The following is a 17,802-nucleotide window of genomic DNA, read 5'->3' as shown; positions in this document are numbered from 1 at the left end:
CCCATGGAAAGTGTGACAAGGCATCACACAGGCAGAAATCTGCTGAAAATTAGGCTAAATTAACCTCATAAGGTTAATTAACCGCATAAGGGGGAGATGTTAATTTGATTGATTATCAACACTGGACAACGAAAATTAATTAACTTAAGGCTTCTCAACATCATGACAAGTCAAAGCAAGGGTAAAAAAATGTATTTTTCAGTGTCCATTCAGTCAAGGTTTAGCAACTAGATCAGACACAACAGCCAGGACAATTACACTTTTCCAGTGTATGCAAGTGGATAAAGGAGAAACATCAAAAATTTGAACAATGACATGGCAAAAAGATGTTTAAACACCTCAGTGGAGGGAGTGGAAACCAGTTACACAAGGCAGATTAGCTTACTAAAGCCAGAAGTATTTAAAAAAAAAAACACTTATAAAACCAAATAAAATCCCTCAGCGTGGAACTTTGGTACTTACTGAGTATTCTGTAAAATAGTGTGAACAAATGCTGGGTTTGTTTCCATGGAAGCTGTGACCAGGGAGGTCAGCAGGGACCAGTACCAGATGGCTGAGGCATCACACACAGACACTGCCACCTTCTTCACCCTCTGGTAGCCCACGGCCCTGAGCCCGTGGATCCTGGTGTCACATCCGTCACTAAGGCAACGCTTGATGTTTATCTGTACATCTGTCAAAACACAAAACAGGAATTTTTTTTTCCCATTTCTTCTGCTGGATCAGATCTAGAAGAGTGCAGATATTCCCAACGATAATTCCTGCAGAACCCCTTAGGAAAAAAAATGGCAGGAGGCGCAAAAGTGTCCTCCCACATGTGGACGAGTGCACACGTGTTTCTTCACTGCACACACTGTGATTGGGAAAATTTAGCCTTTCAATAGTCCAATACATATGGCATGGCTAGAAATTAAGGGGAAAAAAGTAGTAAAAGCCCCTCAAAGTGGAAAATAGATTATTTCACCAGTACCTTTCTACCTACATACGTAGGCAGCGTCTTGGGAGTGAGTGGTTGTGGAGTTGATGGGGAAAAGGAGTAAAGCCTAAAAGCAAAGTTTTAAGTTATGCAAAATTTTTCACTGAGTTCTTGACCATTTTGCATAGATGATGTTGTCCTGATTACTTCTGAGGAACAACACCCTTGCTGCCCATTTCTTGTGGCAATTAAAGTTCATCTCAGTGAAAAATACCTCTTTGAACTAAAGGGACAAAATTCCTGAAGCTGTAGAAACCATCTTAGGAAGGAGCAGCTTTCCTTGGATTGATTCCAACATAGCACCCACAGAGCCACCAGACTCAAAAATAACACTATTTAAAACCCCTGAGCACAAAACCTGTTTTACATCTGACCAATTTCAGAGTTTTGGTACTAAAAAAACCCAGTTGCTCAGAAGCAGATTTTTTGCTAGATACTATCAGCCAACATATGCTTTCACTGTGCAAGCAAAGATATTTTAAAACTGCCCTCTGTCTTCAAATTGAGAGGCTAAAACTGCATCTTGAGTCAATCTTCTCCTCAGCCCTGAGCCCACATTACAGACAGACCACGAGAAAGGCTCGGAAGACTCTTCCAGGACAGAAATTAAACTACAATTAAACCAATTTTTTCCGACCCAAGGACGAGGTCAGAAGTTTCACCTCGAATGAATGACACTTCAACACACCATTCCATGATCTACCCAACCTTTCACCTTCCAAAAAGCAGCAAAACAATATCCCAATGGGATCTTTATTGACTCACACATCTGACTAATGTTAGCGTTTTCCAACAGTGTTACGTAGCCAGTGATATTGCTTGGAATGTGAACATCTCGGACCTCCTGGAGACTGCTGGCATTCCTTCCCACTGCCACTGTGACCTGCTGTGGCATGTAACTCTGGTCACTGGCTGCCACTGCGATGGACAGGTGTCTCAAAACCACATCTGGTTTCATCTTTAAGCTGCAGAGCAAAGAAGATAAAACGGTTCTTGTAAAGAGAAGGCAAGTCAAGCACTTCGCTTTAATGATTTTGTTATCATATATGTATTATATTATTCATTCATTTTCCACCTCTACAAACACAAATAAATCCTCTGAGCTTTACCTCATGCTTCACAGGTCTTCCTATAACCCCATATCATGGTGGACAAGCTAAAAAAGTTCGACTTAAAAACCCAGTCACCTCTGAGAGTGAGACTGTAGATCCTTCTGTTCATATTTGCAACTGAGAATTCATTCTTCAGGAATAAAAATGCAGTGTCAACAGTGACAAAAATGAGATTTGGGGGTTTTTTAAGTATACATTCTTAGATCTACCACTGAAAAAACACTGAACATTTCTGTTTCATTGAGCATTTCTGTTTCATAGAACTTTCTAGACAGTGGCAAAGCACTTCTATTCAAGTCCCAACCACTGCATCTGTACCACAGCTTGGAAAGCTTTGCTCCACAACAAGGCAATGGCAGATGCAGGCATTTTACAGGTGAACTTTTATTTGGTTCTTAGGCCTTTAAACTTTATGCAGAGATTAATGACTTCTGCATCAAGTTTAAACCCCTAACCACCACTATACTTATCTGTCACTCATTGATTCCACAATTTTTTTTAATTACACCTGTACTGGGTTTGTGTGATAAGGTTTTGGCAGTGAGGGGCTATGGGGTGGGGGGTTTGTGTGGAGACAGGCCCCTTGGAGAGAGGAGCCTGCACTGGAGCAGGTTTGCTGGCAGGACTTGTGAGCTCCTGAGAAGGACCCATGGAAGGGATTCCACCCTGAAGCAGGAGAAGAGTGTGATGAGTCCTCCCACTGTGGAGGAAGGAGTGGCAGAAACATGTGATGAACTGACCACAGCCCACACTCCCCACACCCTGTGCCTCTGAGGGGGAGGAGAGAGAGGAAAAGGGAAGAGAAGTTAATTCTGGGGAAAAGGGAAGGGAACATTTCATTTGTGATGGTGTTGGTGAGGGAGCTCTCCCTGTCCTTGACCCACCAGCTTTTTGTTTCATTTTCTGCTCCAGCTGGGGAGGGGAGTGATGGAGCAGCCTTGGGGGGCAGCTGGAATGCAGCCAGGGCCAAGCTAAGGCCCAGCACCCCACCCCTCTCACCGTATCCAGTGGGAGCGGGCGCTCCCATCCGACTGCCAGAAGGAGGACGTTTCCCCGTTCGTCATCTTGTCGATGTCGGCGGAGTTGGACGAGGTCTCTATGTGGGTGTAGCACTTCGGGACAGACTTCAGCTTGTCTGACTCCTCACTGCCATTCAGGTCACTGGGGTACTCTGCACAGACAAGGAATTGCTCAGAACATGCTGCTTTGGCTCGTTTTGAGAAGTGTTATACCTTTACAGTAACTATCTCAAACAAATTAACTGCTTGGCACAGAACACAGCCCGTTTCTGACAGGATCTATGAGACAGCAAAGTTTGATTTCACGTGGAATTGCAATAATCTCAATCTACCACTCATGGCATGAAAACACCTCCACTGCCTGGAGTTCAATAGCCTTTGTCTCGTTTCATTACTGGCCTCATCAGTGCTTTATCATTTTCGTGCCAAAACACAAACAGACGAAAGGAAAAAGTAAAACATCACAGAGAAAACCCCGATTCAGTTACTCTAGGGAAGGGACAAAGCAGACTGTTTCCCCAGGTAACTTGATCTACTTCAATAGAAGTGCAGAAATCTGAAAATACCAAGTCAAGCTGTGAAGCAAAAGAGCCATCACTCCAGGGAGATCACCAGGCCAGAGACACAGGAAAAGACTCACTACTTTCAGTCCAAAACAATAAAATATCTATTAATACTGAACAGCCAACTTCAGCAAACATTCACTTCCCATGGAAACCAAGTTTCTGGCAACCAGTAGAGATATTTGACTGAACAGACAATATGGCAGATCAGTAATGGTCAGGAGCAAGATGAGAACATCCCAGTGTGGATAGTTCAGAAATCAATTTATGTGCCTCAAAAAGTGAACAAAGAACCCCCACAGAAGCGTGCGGATCAACCCCATGCCTGTTAGAGGTGACCCAGCAGGTATCACACACCTCTCTCTTTCAGGAGAAGTCGATCCAAAGAGTCCTTGAGCACGGAGGAGCGCATGGTGCAGATGTTGTTGAAGTACTCCAGCACTGGGTATGGGATGGCAGAGCTGGAGATGCGGTTCCGGTGCAGGAACCTCAGGATCATCGAGGCGTGAAGGCCCAGCCGCTCTTTCGATTCAGAAAATATATCAATAAAACCTAGAAAGAGAGATTATTTCCTTGTGGTTTTGGGCACCACAATGTAAGAAGGATGTAAAGCTATTAGAGAGCATCCAAAGGAGGCTATGAAGATGGGGAAGGGTCAGGAGGGACCAGGTGAGGAGCAGCTGAGGGCGCTTGGTTTGTCCAGCCTGGAGAAGGGCAGATTGATGTCAGATCCCCCCGGGGACTGCAGCTTCCTCCTGAGGGGCAGCTCTGATCCCTCCTCTCTGTGACAAGACCTGAGGGAATGGCTGGAGCTGTGCCAGGGCAGGGTTAGGCTGGATCTCAGGAAAAGGTTCTTCCCCCAGAGGGTGGTTGGGCACTGAACAGGCTCCCCAGGGCAGTGGGCACAGCCCCAAGGCTGCCAGAGCTCAGGAGTGTTTGGACAATGCTCTCAGGGACAGGGTGGGATTACTGGGGTGTCTGTGCAGGGCCAGGAGTTGGACTGGATGATCCTTGGGGGTCCCTTCCAGCTCAGGACATTCTGTGATTCTATGAGCTGACTTGACCAAGTCATCACATTCCCCCTCTAAATCCTATTAGTTGAGAAATCCAAATTAAGCATGGCAACCAATATTAGGAAACTACATTCCACCACACAAAGCAGCTCAAGTTTGCAACCTTTAAAACAGGGAAAAGTGCAGACAAATATTTTTGTGAGTTACTTGAAATGCCTGAAGGAATTGAAAACAATAACCAAAAATCTTATGCTTGTTTTGCTGTCCCAAACCCTTACCTTCAATACCTGAGTGAAGCAGCTGCTGCCTGGCTAACAAGAGGATGTACTTGCATCAGTCATTTGGAGCTACATTAAGCATCTTACTTTGGCATTGTGGATTATTCCCAAGGAGATCTCTAATGCTTTCCACCAAACTGGTAAGACATTCCAGCTCCTTCACATTGGTACTCTGAATCCCAGTGCATTTAGATGCATAGAATAGTATCCTAAGTCCTCTCCTCTGACTTATCTATAGCCAATTGTAGCCTTTCCTGTCTTATCTTTTAAGGCAAATCCCCTTTAGCCACTTACCATCAAAGGAAAGCCAGTAACTGATACTTATCCCAGAAATTAAATTCTGGAAACTGACACTTTCTGAACCATACACTGTAAAACCTGACTGATGTTTTAGCAGGATTTCAAATGCTGAATAACAATATAATAGTAATAAAGTGTATGACTCATTCCCTGAAGCAGACTCCACAGAGGATTTATTCCCCCAGTGACCAAGTGCAAGACTGTATTAGCTGGGCACTCACCAAAACCCTGCAAGGAGCTCTGTTCTGTCTGTGAGATAAACCAAAGGAGAATAAGACACTCCCCAGCCACACAGAGAAGAAAAGAGTGGTTCTTTGTGAAAGGAAGTTCTGCTTGCAATTATGGGATATTTTTAATTTATAGCAACTTCCCTTGCTTGATACTGAAGAAACAAGAACCTCCTGGAGTATGGTTTTGATAAGATTAGGACAAGCAATTTATTGAAGCAGCACCCCTTTTATAGGGCAGGACTTGGGGAACCATGTGTTTTGTCCCTCTGCTCCCATACCTGGCACTAGTGAACAAGCTTGCAGTTGCCTGATTACATGGCTCAGCTCCCCCTGAAGATTTGCTCCACTAGAATTCTTGAGAGCCTCCAGCATATTCTCCACATCTACAGTGCCATCTCCTTCAACATCAAACTGTGCAAAGGCCTGAGGAGGGACAAAAAAGGAAAATTTATTTCAGCATATTTCCTTCAAGCAGGAATTCAAGGCATTTCATAGAAATGTTGTAACACTATTAAATTAAACTCAAAATAATCAATTTTCCACGGCATTGAAATCATGGTAACAGGAAACAGCCTGGCTGGAAATCTGCAGTGTCTAGCAAGTTTGGAGGTATTTGCACTGCCTTCCCATAAAAGTCAGGTGTAGTCATGCTTAGGTGGAGACAGCCCATCATCTCCCCCAGTGAATCAGCAGGATCCATCCATGGAGAGCTGGGACTGGGAGAAAGGTGCTCACTAAAGAACCCCAGAAAGCTCTTCAGTGAAGGGTGGGTTGTTCCAGAAGCCACACCTTCCATTACTCATCCCTGCTGCATCCCTCTCACTGCAGCCACTCCAATTCCTTCAGGGTTTAAATATTTGCTTTGTTGAAGAAAATGTCCTGAGAACCAGAAGATTTTTTTTTTAATGTGTATTTCCTTCCATAAACTGTCCTCCTACACAAAATACCAAAATATAGTTTGTCAAAGTATTTGTGAAACAATGGAGAGTTAGAAAAGGGTTGGTTTTTTTTTCCTTATTGAAGGGAACCACTGCCAGCTTTATTAACTTTGACCTTCATGTAACTTTTCATATAAAAAGTTGTGTTAAGCATGTACAAAAAAATAACTCAGACAGCACTTCACAACTTTGAACCAACAAAAGTACATGGTATTTTTATTCAGCTTGGCCTATAAAACAGAACCAAGCTCATAAATGTTAATTACTTTAACTAGCCACTGCAGAGAACTTATAGCCAGATTTTTAGTAGTAGTGTGTCACTGGATCATATTTTCACAATCAGCTTTAATTCTGAAACAAACTTTTGTTCAATTGCTAAAAAAATGGGACTTAACCCAAAAGAGAAATGCAGTATTTCAGGAGTACCCACTTTTTCCATATAAATTGGGAATGCACTTAACAAAAGATATTTCTTTACAAGCAAGACTCGAGTCTCCCAGCCCTGAACTTGGTATTTCAAGTTCAGCCACATGGCCAAGGAAATGTGGTGCCTAAGAACAGCCCATCCCGGGGGTGTCTGAGTCAAGGGATCACTGCTGCTGGGGAGGCAGCTCATGCTTCAGTCTCTTGGTTTATTACCTGATTATCAAACTTGCTGCACCATTAAAAGTCTATCCAAGAGAGCTGATCAGCTCAAAATAACCTGCCAATTAACCAGGACATAATTACGGCACTTAAATGAGAGCAAAGTCCTCAGAGCACAACAGAATCAAAGCGAGGTGTTTTAGCTGCTTAAAGCTCAGATGGCACTGAGGTGAATTTCAGCTCGGCAGCTTTATGAAGTCTTACTAAAAACAGAGATGAAGCTAAAATAATAATTATCACCTTTTAAAAAACTATTCTGAGTAGCAAAGCTGGTGCTGAGCACCACGGCCAGTCCAGGAGACTGACATGGGGCATCAGGCAGATCCCAGAACAAAAACCTTTGCTCGAGGAGAACAAGCCAGAGGGAATCAATTCTAACAGACATAACTCAGCTGCCAAAACAATTCAATGTACAGTTTCACACCATCCTCACCATTATGACTTTTTCTCCTCATATTTGAAGTCAAACCGTGCAGTTACTAAACTACAAAGTGAGCAAGTTTTGTGATGTTACTGGTGAAAATAAAACACACACAAAACAAGAAGGCTGGATCTGCTGACAGCTACTTTAAACTGGTTTCTTACACTTTCATGTAAGAAGGGATTACCACATATATGCTTTTCTTTGCATCTTAATGCAGGATTTTGTTATTTTATTTTTAAACTCCTCCTGTGATCTCAGGAGATTGCACCAAATTTAGAACTCTAAAATTATTTTTTGACTGTTCAGTATAACTAATCCCTATATTTGACACAAAACAGCCACAATTTCCACTGCTGCGCTGTGCAACAGGGGATAAGCCAAAAAAAGGGGGAAAAAATCAATATATCAACCTGTACTCTGAGTTTTTGAGTTGTTTTCAGCCCTGGGACATGCTACAAATGCAGCAGCAGCTTTACCACAAGCCAGCTGCATCATGCTCCTAAATAAAGGCAGTAAATCCTCAGTTCCTACCCAGTTCAACCCTGAACATGAAGAAACATCTTTGCTGGGAAGTGATGAGTAAGAGGATTGCCTGGAAATACAGCACATGGAAAAATCAGTCCCTCGTCTCCCAGCTCAGGAGTTGGATGGCAGGACAGGACTCTGCCCCTCTGCCCCTGGTAGAACTGCAGCATTAATGCTGCCAGCATGACATGACAACTGCTCAAGCACCACTGAATAAAAAAAAAAAAGGATTCAGAGGTTCAGTTTACCTAGAAAACAGATTCTGCATTTGAAGAGAGGTTCACTTTGCCCATAAAGCATCCAAAGTATGTGCTCACAGCCCCGCGCCGAGAACAGAGGAACTGAAAGGGCAGAGCAAAACTTGCTCTGTGCCAGACACACCAAAAAGTGACACCTATTGACCTGCCAGCCCCAAACTGACTTCTGGAGCAGGAAATCTCAAACCCCACAGCTCGTGGGTTGGGGACAGTCACAGAAATGACGGCACCGAGGTTTCCCACAGAACCGCCGACGTCTCCCCTCCGCAGGACAGAGCAGATGTGAGCACACATCCGTGCCACGGCAAACCCTGTGACAAGCTTTTTCCCCACTCCCCAGAGCAGGAAATGAAACCCAAACAAACAGATTCTTCGTGCAGAGGAGGATGTGCAACACAGACAACTCTCAAACTATCCCTGCAGCCCACAAGGCTCAGCTGTTTGTGCCAACACAAGGAACCCCAAGGGACGAATTTCACCCTCCTGTTGTTACAAATGAAGAAGTGTTTGTTACTGGCTCTTCTCGCAGAGGAACTGGAAGTGGAGGCAGCGTTTTACCAAGCCATTTAAACCAGTGTGATCTAAACACACCCCAAAATGAGTCTCCTCCCAGATGGCAGTAGCCCCGTTCCCCTGTCAGCACTGACTCAGGAGTGTGTGTGTGATTTATCAGTTTACAGTTACTCTGCTACCCAAAGACAGCAGGAAGTGACTGGGGAGCCCCAGGAACTGCCTGCAGTGAGGAATTCAGACACAGCCACTTTCTCAGCTGAGTGTGGAATTCCCGGCAGAGTATTCTGCTGCATTTTGGATGGGTAAAGCTTAAATGTTCTAGACATTAAACTCCCCGTGTCCCTTCCCACAACTGAAAGGAAACTGGACTCTCTTACACCACCAAAACCTCACCTGTCTGTGCAGGGTTAGGGTTACACCACTTTCTTGCAAGTTTTCCAAACCTCTGACTTTCCAGTAAGTAATGGGATACCAACTTGAAAATTCCACTGCTGGTTTTAAAAAGCTACAATAAAATCAAGCCTGGAAAACTCTGACTCGCTGATAACACTGGGAAGTACACGAGAGGAATTGCTCAGGCAGGATTTCCAACCTGTGCTCCCACCAGCAGAAATACTGCAGTAAATACCCGTTTTATTCACAAGCGACTGCTGAGCATGATCACAGATAACTGGCATAAATTAAAAAAAAAAAAAAAGGAGGTATCAGGGAGCTGACAGGCTGCTATCAGCACCAGCAGCTGCTTTGCCAGCCTGGTGCAGGACCCTCCGGCCTGGCCTCGCCCCCGGCATCAGGTGGGGTGTCCGGGGTCGTGTCAGTGGTCACGGACCCGGTGCCGAGGCCAGACCCGGCCCGGGGGGTTCCCCCGACCCCGCAGCCCCCGGCGGGCAGGCGGATCCCTATAGGGGGTCAGCCACACCCTGGAAGCGTCCAAGGCCAGGCTGGACGGGGCTTGGAGCAACCCGGGGTCGTGGAAGGTGTCCCTGCCCGTGGCAGGGCGCGGGACGGGGTGGTCCGTGAGGGTCCCCCCCCGGTGCTCCCCGGCGTTCTCACCTCCTCGCTCTCGCCGCGGTTGCCGGCCGCCAGCCGGGACACGTTCTCCAGCACCTCGCAGAACTGCTCCAGGCTCACGGCCTCGTCTCCGCGGCTCAGCCGCTCCTCCAGCCATCGCACCAGCGCGCTGTGGTGCCGCGACACGAGCGGCTCGGGCAGGGCCGCGTCCCGCAGCCGCGCCGTGGCCTCCCGCAGCCGGGCCTGCTCCAGCAGCACCTCGGCCGGCGGCAGCGCCGGGGCGGCCGCGCCGGGCTGGGGCGCGCCGCCCGCCGGCCCCTCCATGCCCTCCTCGGCGCCTTCCTCCTCCTCCTCGCTGCTGTGGCTCGCCGCCGTCCCCATGAGGCGCTCGGAGCCCCGCAGCCGCCGGTGCCGCCCGGCCCGGCCCGGCCCGCCTTAGTCAGCAACTTCCCGCCCGCCGCACCTGTCAGCGCGGGCCGCCGCAACGCCGCAAAGCGCGCCGCGACACGCCGCCGCACAGCGCCACACCGCCGCAAAGCACGGCGGCGGGCGTCGTAAAGCTCCGCCCCCCCCCACTGTGTGAGAGGGAAGGGGAAGGAGGAGGAGAAGAAAGAAAGGAGAAGAAGGGAAAGAAAAGGAGAAAAAGATGATGGAGGAGAAGGATAAGAAGGAGAAGAGGAGGAGAAGGATAAAAAGGAGAAGAGGAGGAGGAGAAGGAGAAAGAGAAGGAAGAGAAGGAGGACGAGAATGAGAAGGAAGAGAAGGAGGAGAAGAGAAACAGAAGAGAAGAAGCAGAAGGAGTAGGAAGAGAAGGATAAGGAGAAGAGAAGGAGAAAGGGAAGGAGAAGGAGTGGCTGCAGTGGATCCAGCGCAGGGAATGGAGAGGATTTGGGGCTGGAACGGCACTCTAATGGGGATAGACTGTGGGAGCTGCACCTGGAGAACACAACACTGAGAGGAGTCTCATTAATTCCCATAAGTGATGCCCCCAAGGGGTGTCACAGGATGGTCCCAGACTCTTCTCAAAGACGGGACAAGGAGCAATGGCCGTAAATTAAATCACAACAAGTTTCACCTCCACATGAGGAAGAACTTCTCTCTGTTGAGGGTGGCAGAGCCTGGAACAGCTGCCCAGGGCAGTCGTGGAGTCTCCCTGTCTGGAGACATTCCAACCCCCCTGGACAGGTCCCTGTGTGACCTGCTCTGGGTGACCCTGCCTTGGCCTGGGGTTGGGCTGGGTGATCTCCAGAGGTCCCTTCCAACCCTAACAATTCTGTGATTCTGTGCACGTACTCAAGAAGGGCATTTTTAGGACGAAATTCTCCCCTGTGAGGGCGGGGAGAGGCTGGCATGGAATTCCCAGAGAAGCTGTGGCTGCCCCATCCCTGGAAGTGTCCAAGGCCAGGTTGCATCAACCTGCTCTGGTGGCAGGTGTCCCTGTCCCTGGCAGGGGGTTGGAATACGATGATCTCCGAGGTCCCTCCTCTCTCATCCCCTCCTCTCTCATCCCCTCCCGTCCCCTCCCGTCCCATCCCGTCACCCCGCGCTCCCTCGCCACACTGCCGTAAAGCGCGCCGCGCTGGTGTCGCGCCGCGCGGGGTGCGGCGATGTGGCGGGGCGCGGCCGCGGCGCTGCTGTGCCTGGGCGCCGCCTGCCTCCTGCGCCGCGGGTTCGAGCCCCGCCACCGCCTGCTCCGCGCCGCCGAGCTGCGCCGCTACCGGGGCGCGCCGGGGGACCCCGGGCTCTACCTCGCCCTGCTCGGGAGGGTCTTCGATGTGCAGCGCGGCCGCCGCCACTACGGGCCTGGTGGGGCGTACAGCGCGCTCGCAGGTACCGCCGGGGATGGCGCTGAGCCTGGCTGAGGGAGGGGGGGATGTCAGCCCTGGACTGGGGGTGGGGATCGTCTGAGGGATTCGCTCCAGGGCTGGGGAATTCACCCCCTGGCTGAGGGAGGCTCCCCCTTAGTTGAGGGGGATCTCACCCCTGGCAGAGGGTTCATTCCCTGGCACGGGAATTCACTCCATGGCTGCGGAATGGGATCTCACCCCTGGCTGGGGAGTTCACTCCATGGCTGGGGAATTCAGCCCCTGGCAGAGGAATTCACTCCATGGCTGGGGAATGGGGTCTCACTCCATGGCTGGGGAATGGGGTCTCACCCTTGGGCTGGGGTTTCACACCCTCCTGGGAATTCACTCCGTGGCTGAGGAATGGGGTCTCACCCTTGGCTGAGGGTTTCACTCCACGGCTGAGGAATTCACCCCCTGGTTGGGGGATTCGCTCCCATGTCGGAGGTTGCATCCGCTGGCAAAGGAATTCACTCCAAGGCTGGCGAATACTCTGGCACAGGAATTCACTGCATGGCTGGGGAATAGGGTCTCACCCCCTGGCTGGTGTCTCACCCTGGCGTGGGAATTCACTCCATGGCTGGGGGATTCAGTCCGTGGCTCCCTGGCTGGGGTCTCATTCCCTATCTGGGGGTCTCACCCCTGGCTGGGCTCTCACCCTTCAGGCAGAGATGCCACCAGAGCGTTTGCCACGGGCGACTTCACCACGTCGGGGCTGGTGGACGACGTGTCGGCGCTGTCCCCACAGGAGCTGCTCTCCATCCAGGGCTGGCTGAGCTTCTACAATGACAACTACGAGCCCGTGGGTGGGTGCTGGGGCTGGGGGGGCTCACAGGGGACACACAGTGGGGGGAATGGTGGCAAGCTTGGGGCAAAATACCGGGTTTTATCTCCGGGGCATCACCTTGGTGAGGGTCTCTCTGTGCTGCAGACCCCGAACCCTGCAAGTGCCCGGCTGGAGCTGCTGCCCAGGCACACCCAGTCTGAGGTTTGCTTCCCTCTGAGGGGAAGCTGAACGGTTTTCCCACCTGGGCTGTCAGCTCTGCCCTGCTTTTCCTGAGCCAAAGGCGTGGAGCCAGCCTGAAATCAGCAGGACTTGGGAGACTGCAGGAGCAGCAGTGCAGGAAAACTATTTTGGGGAAAGAGGTGCATGGGTGGGTTCTGCTACTGAAAATGGTTTTGGTTTCTGTCTGTGCCTAAGCTTTGTCCTGTGTGGATTTATTAATATGGGTGAATTGCTGGGTGAGCCAAGAGTTAGTTGAAGGGATGTAAGCTCATTCAGTTCTAAAACTGAGCCATGATGACATCCTCCTTTGTTTTTGCCTTCAAATGACAAATTAAAAACAAAAAGCCACCAGGACTATGCATTTTCCCTGCCTGGAAACACTGTGGTCTTAATTGATTTTCTCTCCCAGGGAGGCTGGTGGGGAGATTCTACGATGAGAATGGGGCACCCACAGAAGCCCTGAGGGAGGCTGAGGCTGCCATTGAGGAAGCTCTGAAATTCCAAGCAGAAAGTGAGCAGAGGAAGCAGCAGTTCCCACCCTGCAACTCTGAGTGGAGCTCTGCCAAGGGCACCCGCTTCTGGTGCTCCACACAGAGGTAAAACTGCCTTCCCACATCTGGGATCCTTTGGAGCAGAGCATTTCTGCCCCTTTTTGGGTGCCCTGCACTGTGTCATTGCTCCCCTGGCAGGAGGGGTGCAGGAAGGTGTCCTGGCTCCTGCAGCCACCACTCCACAGGAGGGTACAGGTTCCATGTGCAGCAGTGCTGCTGTGGCTGGAATACCCCAGGCATGGTCCCTTTCCCTGTCTGCATTCCAGGATTGTTCAGGTGGGAAGAGCCCTCCAAGATCATCGAATTCCCTCAGCACTGCCAAGGCCACCACTAAAACATGTCCCCAGCTGCCACATCCACAGTCTGTTAAACCCCTCCAGGGATGGGGCCCCTCCACTGCCCTGGGTAGCTGTGCCAGGGCTGGACAACCCTTTCCATGAAGGAATTTTACCCAAAATCCAACCTAAACCTCCCCTGGTGCTACTTGAGGCTGTTTGCTCTCATCCTGTCCCTTGTTCCCTGGGAGCAGAGCCTGACCCCCCTCCAGCTCCCCCCTCCTGTCAGGGAGTTGGAGAGAGGGAGAAGGTCCCCCCTGAGCCTCCTTTTCTCCAGGGTAAACAACCTCTTCTCTCACACTGGAATCAAAATCAGGCTTCAGAATTTGCCACATGTGCATGATCCTCCTGTTCTCAGGAAAACAGGACAAAAACCCCAGGAGGACTGGGACTGGAGCAGGTTCTCTCCCCTCTCAGGAATACAAGCACTAACTTGTGTTTTTGACACAGTTTCACGGCCTGTCTGACAGGCTGCTGCCACAACAGTTTTCACTTAAACCACATAAAAATGAGGTTGAGCTTTGGACAGTCATTTCCTACTTATTTTCCTATTTAGCTGTGTTCTGCTCTGTTTAGGGGCTGTTTTGTTTGAAGATTAAATCATTTCACAGCCCATACTGCAGAGTGGTTGGGCTTCACATCAGTCCCCCAGCAGCTCTGGGGACCTTGGGGACCTGCTCCTCTGTGGGACTGAGCTTGGGTGCAGCCTTGGGACTGGTGTAAGAGTTTACAGGTTTAAAAGCTGCTGTGTTTGGGGGAACAGGCAGGATTGGGCCTAGAAACAGACATTTAAAGCTGTAGAGACACAACGAATTAGCTGGGGAAGTACTTGAAACTTTTTCCTTTTGCCTCAGTTCTCCAAATCACTGTATTCAGTGCAGGCACAGAAGGCCTTGAGCAGCCTGGTTTAGAGGAATGTGTCCCTGCTCATGGCAGGGGGTGGATTGGATGATCTTTAAGGTCCCTTCCAACCCAAACCACTCTGTGATGACGTGTGGTCACCTGTGAGCAATGAGGTACCTCCAGAAAAGGCACTTTGCTGTGTTACATAGGGCTGTGATTCCTTTTCCAGCGCTGGAAATGTGGGACACAGAAGTTGGTCACTCCCAGAAGGGTGGGAGTGTGTAGCAGCAGTGATGAAACCAGGTTCAGGCCTCGGGTTTCTGAACCACAGCCAATAAAAAGGTATCACAGAGCTGTGGGAGCAAAGTCGACCTCAGTGGGGTGTATTGTTTGTTCTAATTCCCCCAGATTGCCTTGGGGTTTTTTTTCTAATGATTCTCTGTGCACTGGAAGCATTTCCATGGGTTTGAATTGTAATTTATTTTCCTTTTCCCTTCCCAGTGGGGGAGTGAGCAGAGCCTGGGCCGGAGTCCCTCGGAAGCTGTACCGCCCTGGCTCCAAGGGGAGTCACTGTGTGTGTGTGAGGAGCACAGGGCCCCCCTGGGGCCACCCACCCTCCTCCCAGCACAGTGACAGGGGGGACCTGGATAACCCTCACCTGGAGGAGTACGAGGGCTGCCCTGCCCTGGCCGAGCAGTGTGTCCTCACGGGGTGATTCCAGGTGCTGGATTCCAGGGCACGGAGAATCCTGCAGCGGAACGTTGCACCGTGGGTGGGCAGCTCCAGCTCCATCCCGTCCAGCTCTCTGTGCAAATAACAATTCCATGTTATTTGTGACGCTTTTTAACCTGTGGAGATGGAGCTGAGGGAGGGGGGAAACACTTTAGCTACAAAATCAGTACCAGGGTACTTCCTTTGTTCCTGTGGTATTTTTACAACTGTAAGATGCACGGCCTGAATTCTATTTAAAAACTGCTTTCTTGTGCAGCCAGGAAATAGAGGTTTGTGTGCACAGTGGTGGGACATGTTGGGTGTTGAGGCAGTGGGGTCAGTGAGCACAGAACTGCTGCAGCATCACTGACCTCAGCTCGTGCACCATCCTCAGGCCCGGCTGCATTTCTGTGCTGATGCTCCTTCCCAGGCCCCTGATTTGCTCCAGAGAGTTTAAAGGTAGCAGGGAGAAGCCTGAATTTCTCCTCCAATGAGGGTACACAGTATCTGGGAGCTTGTGCAGTTGGGTTACACACGAGCTTTATCAGTGTCTTGGAGTACAGAAGGCAAAGGCCAGAGCTGGATTTCCTCCTTCAGTGTTTGCATTAGATATTGGAAGCCACCTATGAGCACCCTCCTGCTCTGTGATTCACCACTTTCAAACTGTTCAGATCAGGAATGAGTAGTTTTAAATAGCTTTTGTTACTGCCTGTGCGGCAACACAACCATCCAATAATCTGCCTCCTCTTTCCATTCTGGTCTGTGACATCCTCCCATCTGGTCTGTGCCCATCAGACTGAGCTGGATGTGTCCTCACAAGGCCCAGCTCCCTTAAAATCCGTGCCAAAATTCAGTATTATGAGTGATTCCCAGAAGACCAGGGCACGTCATTGTAATTTTTCTGCTGAAAAGGACAAATGAACACCTGCACAGGGCCCAGGCACTATAAACCCCAGGCTGCAGGGAAGCAGGTGCTGGTTTTGGTAGAAGCTGCTGTTAAAATCAGTTCCTGGTGTAGCTGAGCCTTGAGAGACACCCAGATCAAGAGTCCAGCAAAGCACCAGTCTCTGCTGAGCTGTGGTCAGTTCTTTTCCTTAGGGCAGCTACCACTTATTTATAAGCAGCTGGAAGGTGTTTATAAGTTCATTTTTAGCTACTGCCACCTCTAAAGAGAGACCCCAGATCTAAATGATCAGTTAATTAGCAAGCTTAGAGGAGGCTGGGCAGTAATTACTTCAAAGTAACAATAATCACTCCCTTGCTGCAGGACTTTTACAGCACTGTTCACTGATAAAGTCCAGCTGCTACAGCTGCCATGGATGGAGCCACAAGGCAACTTAAACATGGAAATGCTGGTTGTAATAGAGGTTTAGGGGGGGCTTGGGGGTTTTAACCTAATCCTGGTGTGTTTCTTTTCCACCATCACCTTGAGAAGCCCCCCCAAGGCACTTCAGGCAGCTCTTCCCAGTGACAGGGGGAGTGGGAGGTGTGGGGCAGAACTGCACCAGCTCTGGGGGTGGAACTGCTCCTTTCACACAACGCTCCTGAGGATGAAGCTGAGTGAGAGGTGCAGGAGGGAGCTGCAAAGCTTCACTGCCTCCAGGACCTGGTGGGCAGGGGAAGTGCCAGCATGGCCTTTGCTTTTAGACCTGCACCTGTTTAAATGCATTTTCTTGTTAAAAGTGGTAAAACCATCCCCCAAAATGATTGGAATATCTTTAAAGGAACTTTCTAAAGCTAACGTTGCAGCAAATTCCATATTATTAAATAGTGTAAGAAGTAGTTTGTGAGGGCAAGTCAGGCCTAGTGAAGGTGGACCAGCTCTAACTTCTAAGCAAGTTTGGTCTTGCTGTAACACAAACAGTGCTGAGGGGATGGTTTTGATTGCAGGAGCTACACCAAAATCAAATAAACTGCTGCAGGAAGGCAGGGCAGGAGGGTTTTGCTTTAAGTTAAAGTTAGTTGAAAACCAATTCAGTTTATTTCTCAGTTTAGTGTTTGGAATCACTGGGGGGGAAAGTTTGTCTTGCACTGGGAATAAGTCATCTATTAAAGCAAACAGGGAAACACCCTCACTGACCTGAAGTGCTCCAGGAGTGTGGTGCTTGTACTTCCATTGAGCAGCTCACCTGGATTCCTCCTTGGTGGAAAAGGGGGGGGAGGAAAAGAGCAATAGAGAGAGGACAAGTCACCACAGTGTTCTAATAAAGCTCACCATCCATCTGGACTTTAGTAAGTTTTATTAATAAAAGCCTAATGCCCCACAGTGTCACTGCAGGGGCCTGGCTGGGTTTGCTGTTGCACTGGGGCTTTTCTGCTCCTGAAGTGAAGCTGCAGCAGCTCTGTGCCCTCCCAGGGGCTGGGCTGCCCCCCAGGACACAGCTGAGGGCACCAAGTGTCTGCCACTTGAACTGATTCACTCCAGGAACCAGCTCAGGCCTGGGGGGAGCTGGATTGTCTCACTGATTACAGATAAGTCTGGTATAAGGCATTCACATAAGGTACAAACTACAGATCTTGTCAGCCAAAAGAAAGTGTAGCAGTTCCACGTGAAAATGAACACCTGGAATAATTTCAGAACAAAGAATAAAAGCTGTCATGCCCAATTGGATGCTGTATCCCTGGTTTTCCTTGGGGTTTGGAAGGATAGCTGGCAGAGGGGACAGCTCTCTCCAGGAGCAGATGTGTCCTTAGCAAGGTTTCACCTC

At 49.5% G+C, this 17,802-nt stretch overlaps 2 protein-coding genes across 5 annotated transcripts in view; one reads left to right on the top strand and one right to left on the bottom strand.

The window, feature by feature from the left end:
• The window catches only part of ZZEF1 (zinc finger ZZ-type and EF-hand domain containing 1), a 57,180-nt gene extending 46,967 nt beyond the window's left edge, over positions 1–10,213 (bottom strand). For 3 of the 4 annotated variants that reach the window (XR_004360454.1, XM_032707374.1, XM_032707376.1), the window contains exons 1-6: positions 9,847–10,213; positions 5,770–5,914; positions 4,028–4,222; positions 3,088–3,259; positions 1,742–1,941; positions 463–673 (exon numbers count right to left, since the gene is read on the bottom strand). Coding sequence is in view for 3 of the 4 variants with exons in the window: in XM_032707374.1 (XP_032563265.1) it covers positions 463–673; positions 1,742–1,941; positions 3,088–3,259; positions 4,028–4,222; positions 5,770–5,914; positions 9,847–10,185 (1,262 nt within the window). In the remaining variant the exon portion in view is untranslated. The remainder of the gene's footprint in view (positions 1–462; positions 674–1,741; positions 1,942–3,087; positions 3,260–4,027; positions 4,223–5,769; positions 5,915–9,846) is intronic. The other variant, XM_032707375.1, reaches the window with a different exon arrangement.
• Positions 10,214–11,411: 1,198 nt separating this feature from the next.
• LOC116796797 (neuferricin) lies at positions 11,412–17,700 on the top strand. Its single transcript, XM_032707707.1, has 4 exons — positions 11,412–11,634; positions 12,314–12,454; positions 13,064–13,250; positions 14,885–17,700. Exons 1-4 carry the CDS (start codon positions 11,412–11,414, stop codon positions 15,096–15,098), a joined length of 765 nt encoding a protein of 254 aa, XP_032563598.1. The 3' UTR covers positions 15,099–17,700.
• The last annotated feature ends 102 nt before the right edge of the window (positions 17,701–17,802 follow it).

The sequence above is a fragment of the Chiroxiphia lanceolata genome, chromosome 20, assembly GCF_009829145.1.
Source record: "Chiroxiphia lanceolata isolate bChiLan1 chromosome 20, bChiLan1.pri, whole genome shotgun sequence".
Classification (NCBI taxonomy): Eukaryota; Metazoa; Chordata; class Aves; order Passeriformes; family Pipridae; genus Chiroxiphia; species Chiroxiphia lanceolata.
The sequence above is the reverse complement of the archived record's forward strand: the minus strand, read 5'-3'. Positions and strand labels throughout refer to the sequence as shown.

Excerpts from the sequence above, each read along its gene's own strand:
- LOC116796797 (XM_032707707.1), top strand. The coding sequence starts at position 11,412 with ATGTGGCGGGGCGCGGCCGCGGCGCTGCTGTGCCTGGGCGCCGCCTGC. Across the intron at positions 11,635-12,313 it reads GGCGTACAGCGCGCTCGCAG|GCAGAGATGCCACCAGAGCG; the intron begins GTACCGCCGGGG and ends CTCACCCTTCAG. Across the intron at positions 12,455-13,063 it reads TGACAACTACGAGCCCGTGG|GGAGGCTGGTGGGGAGATTC; the intron begins GTGGGTGCTGGG and ends TTTCTCTCCCAG.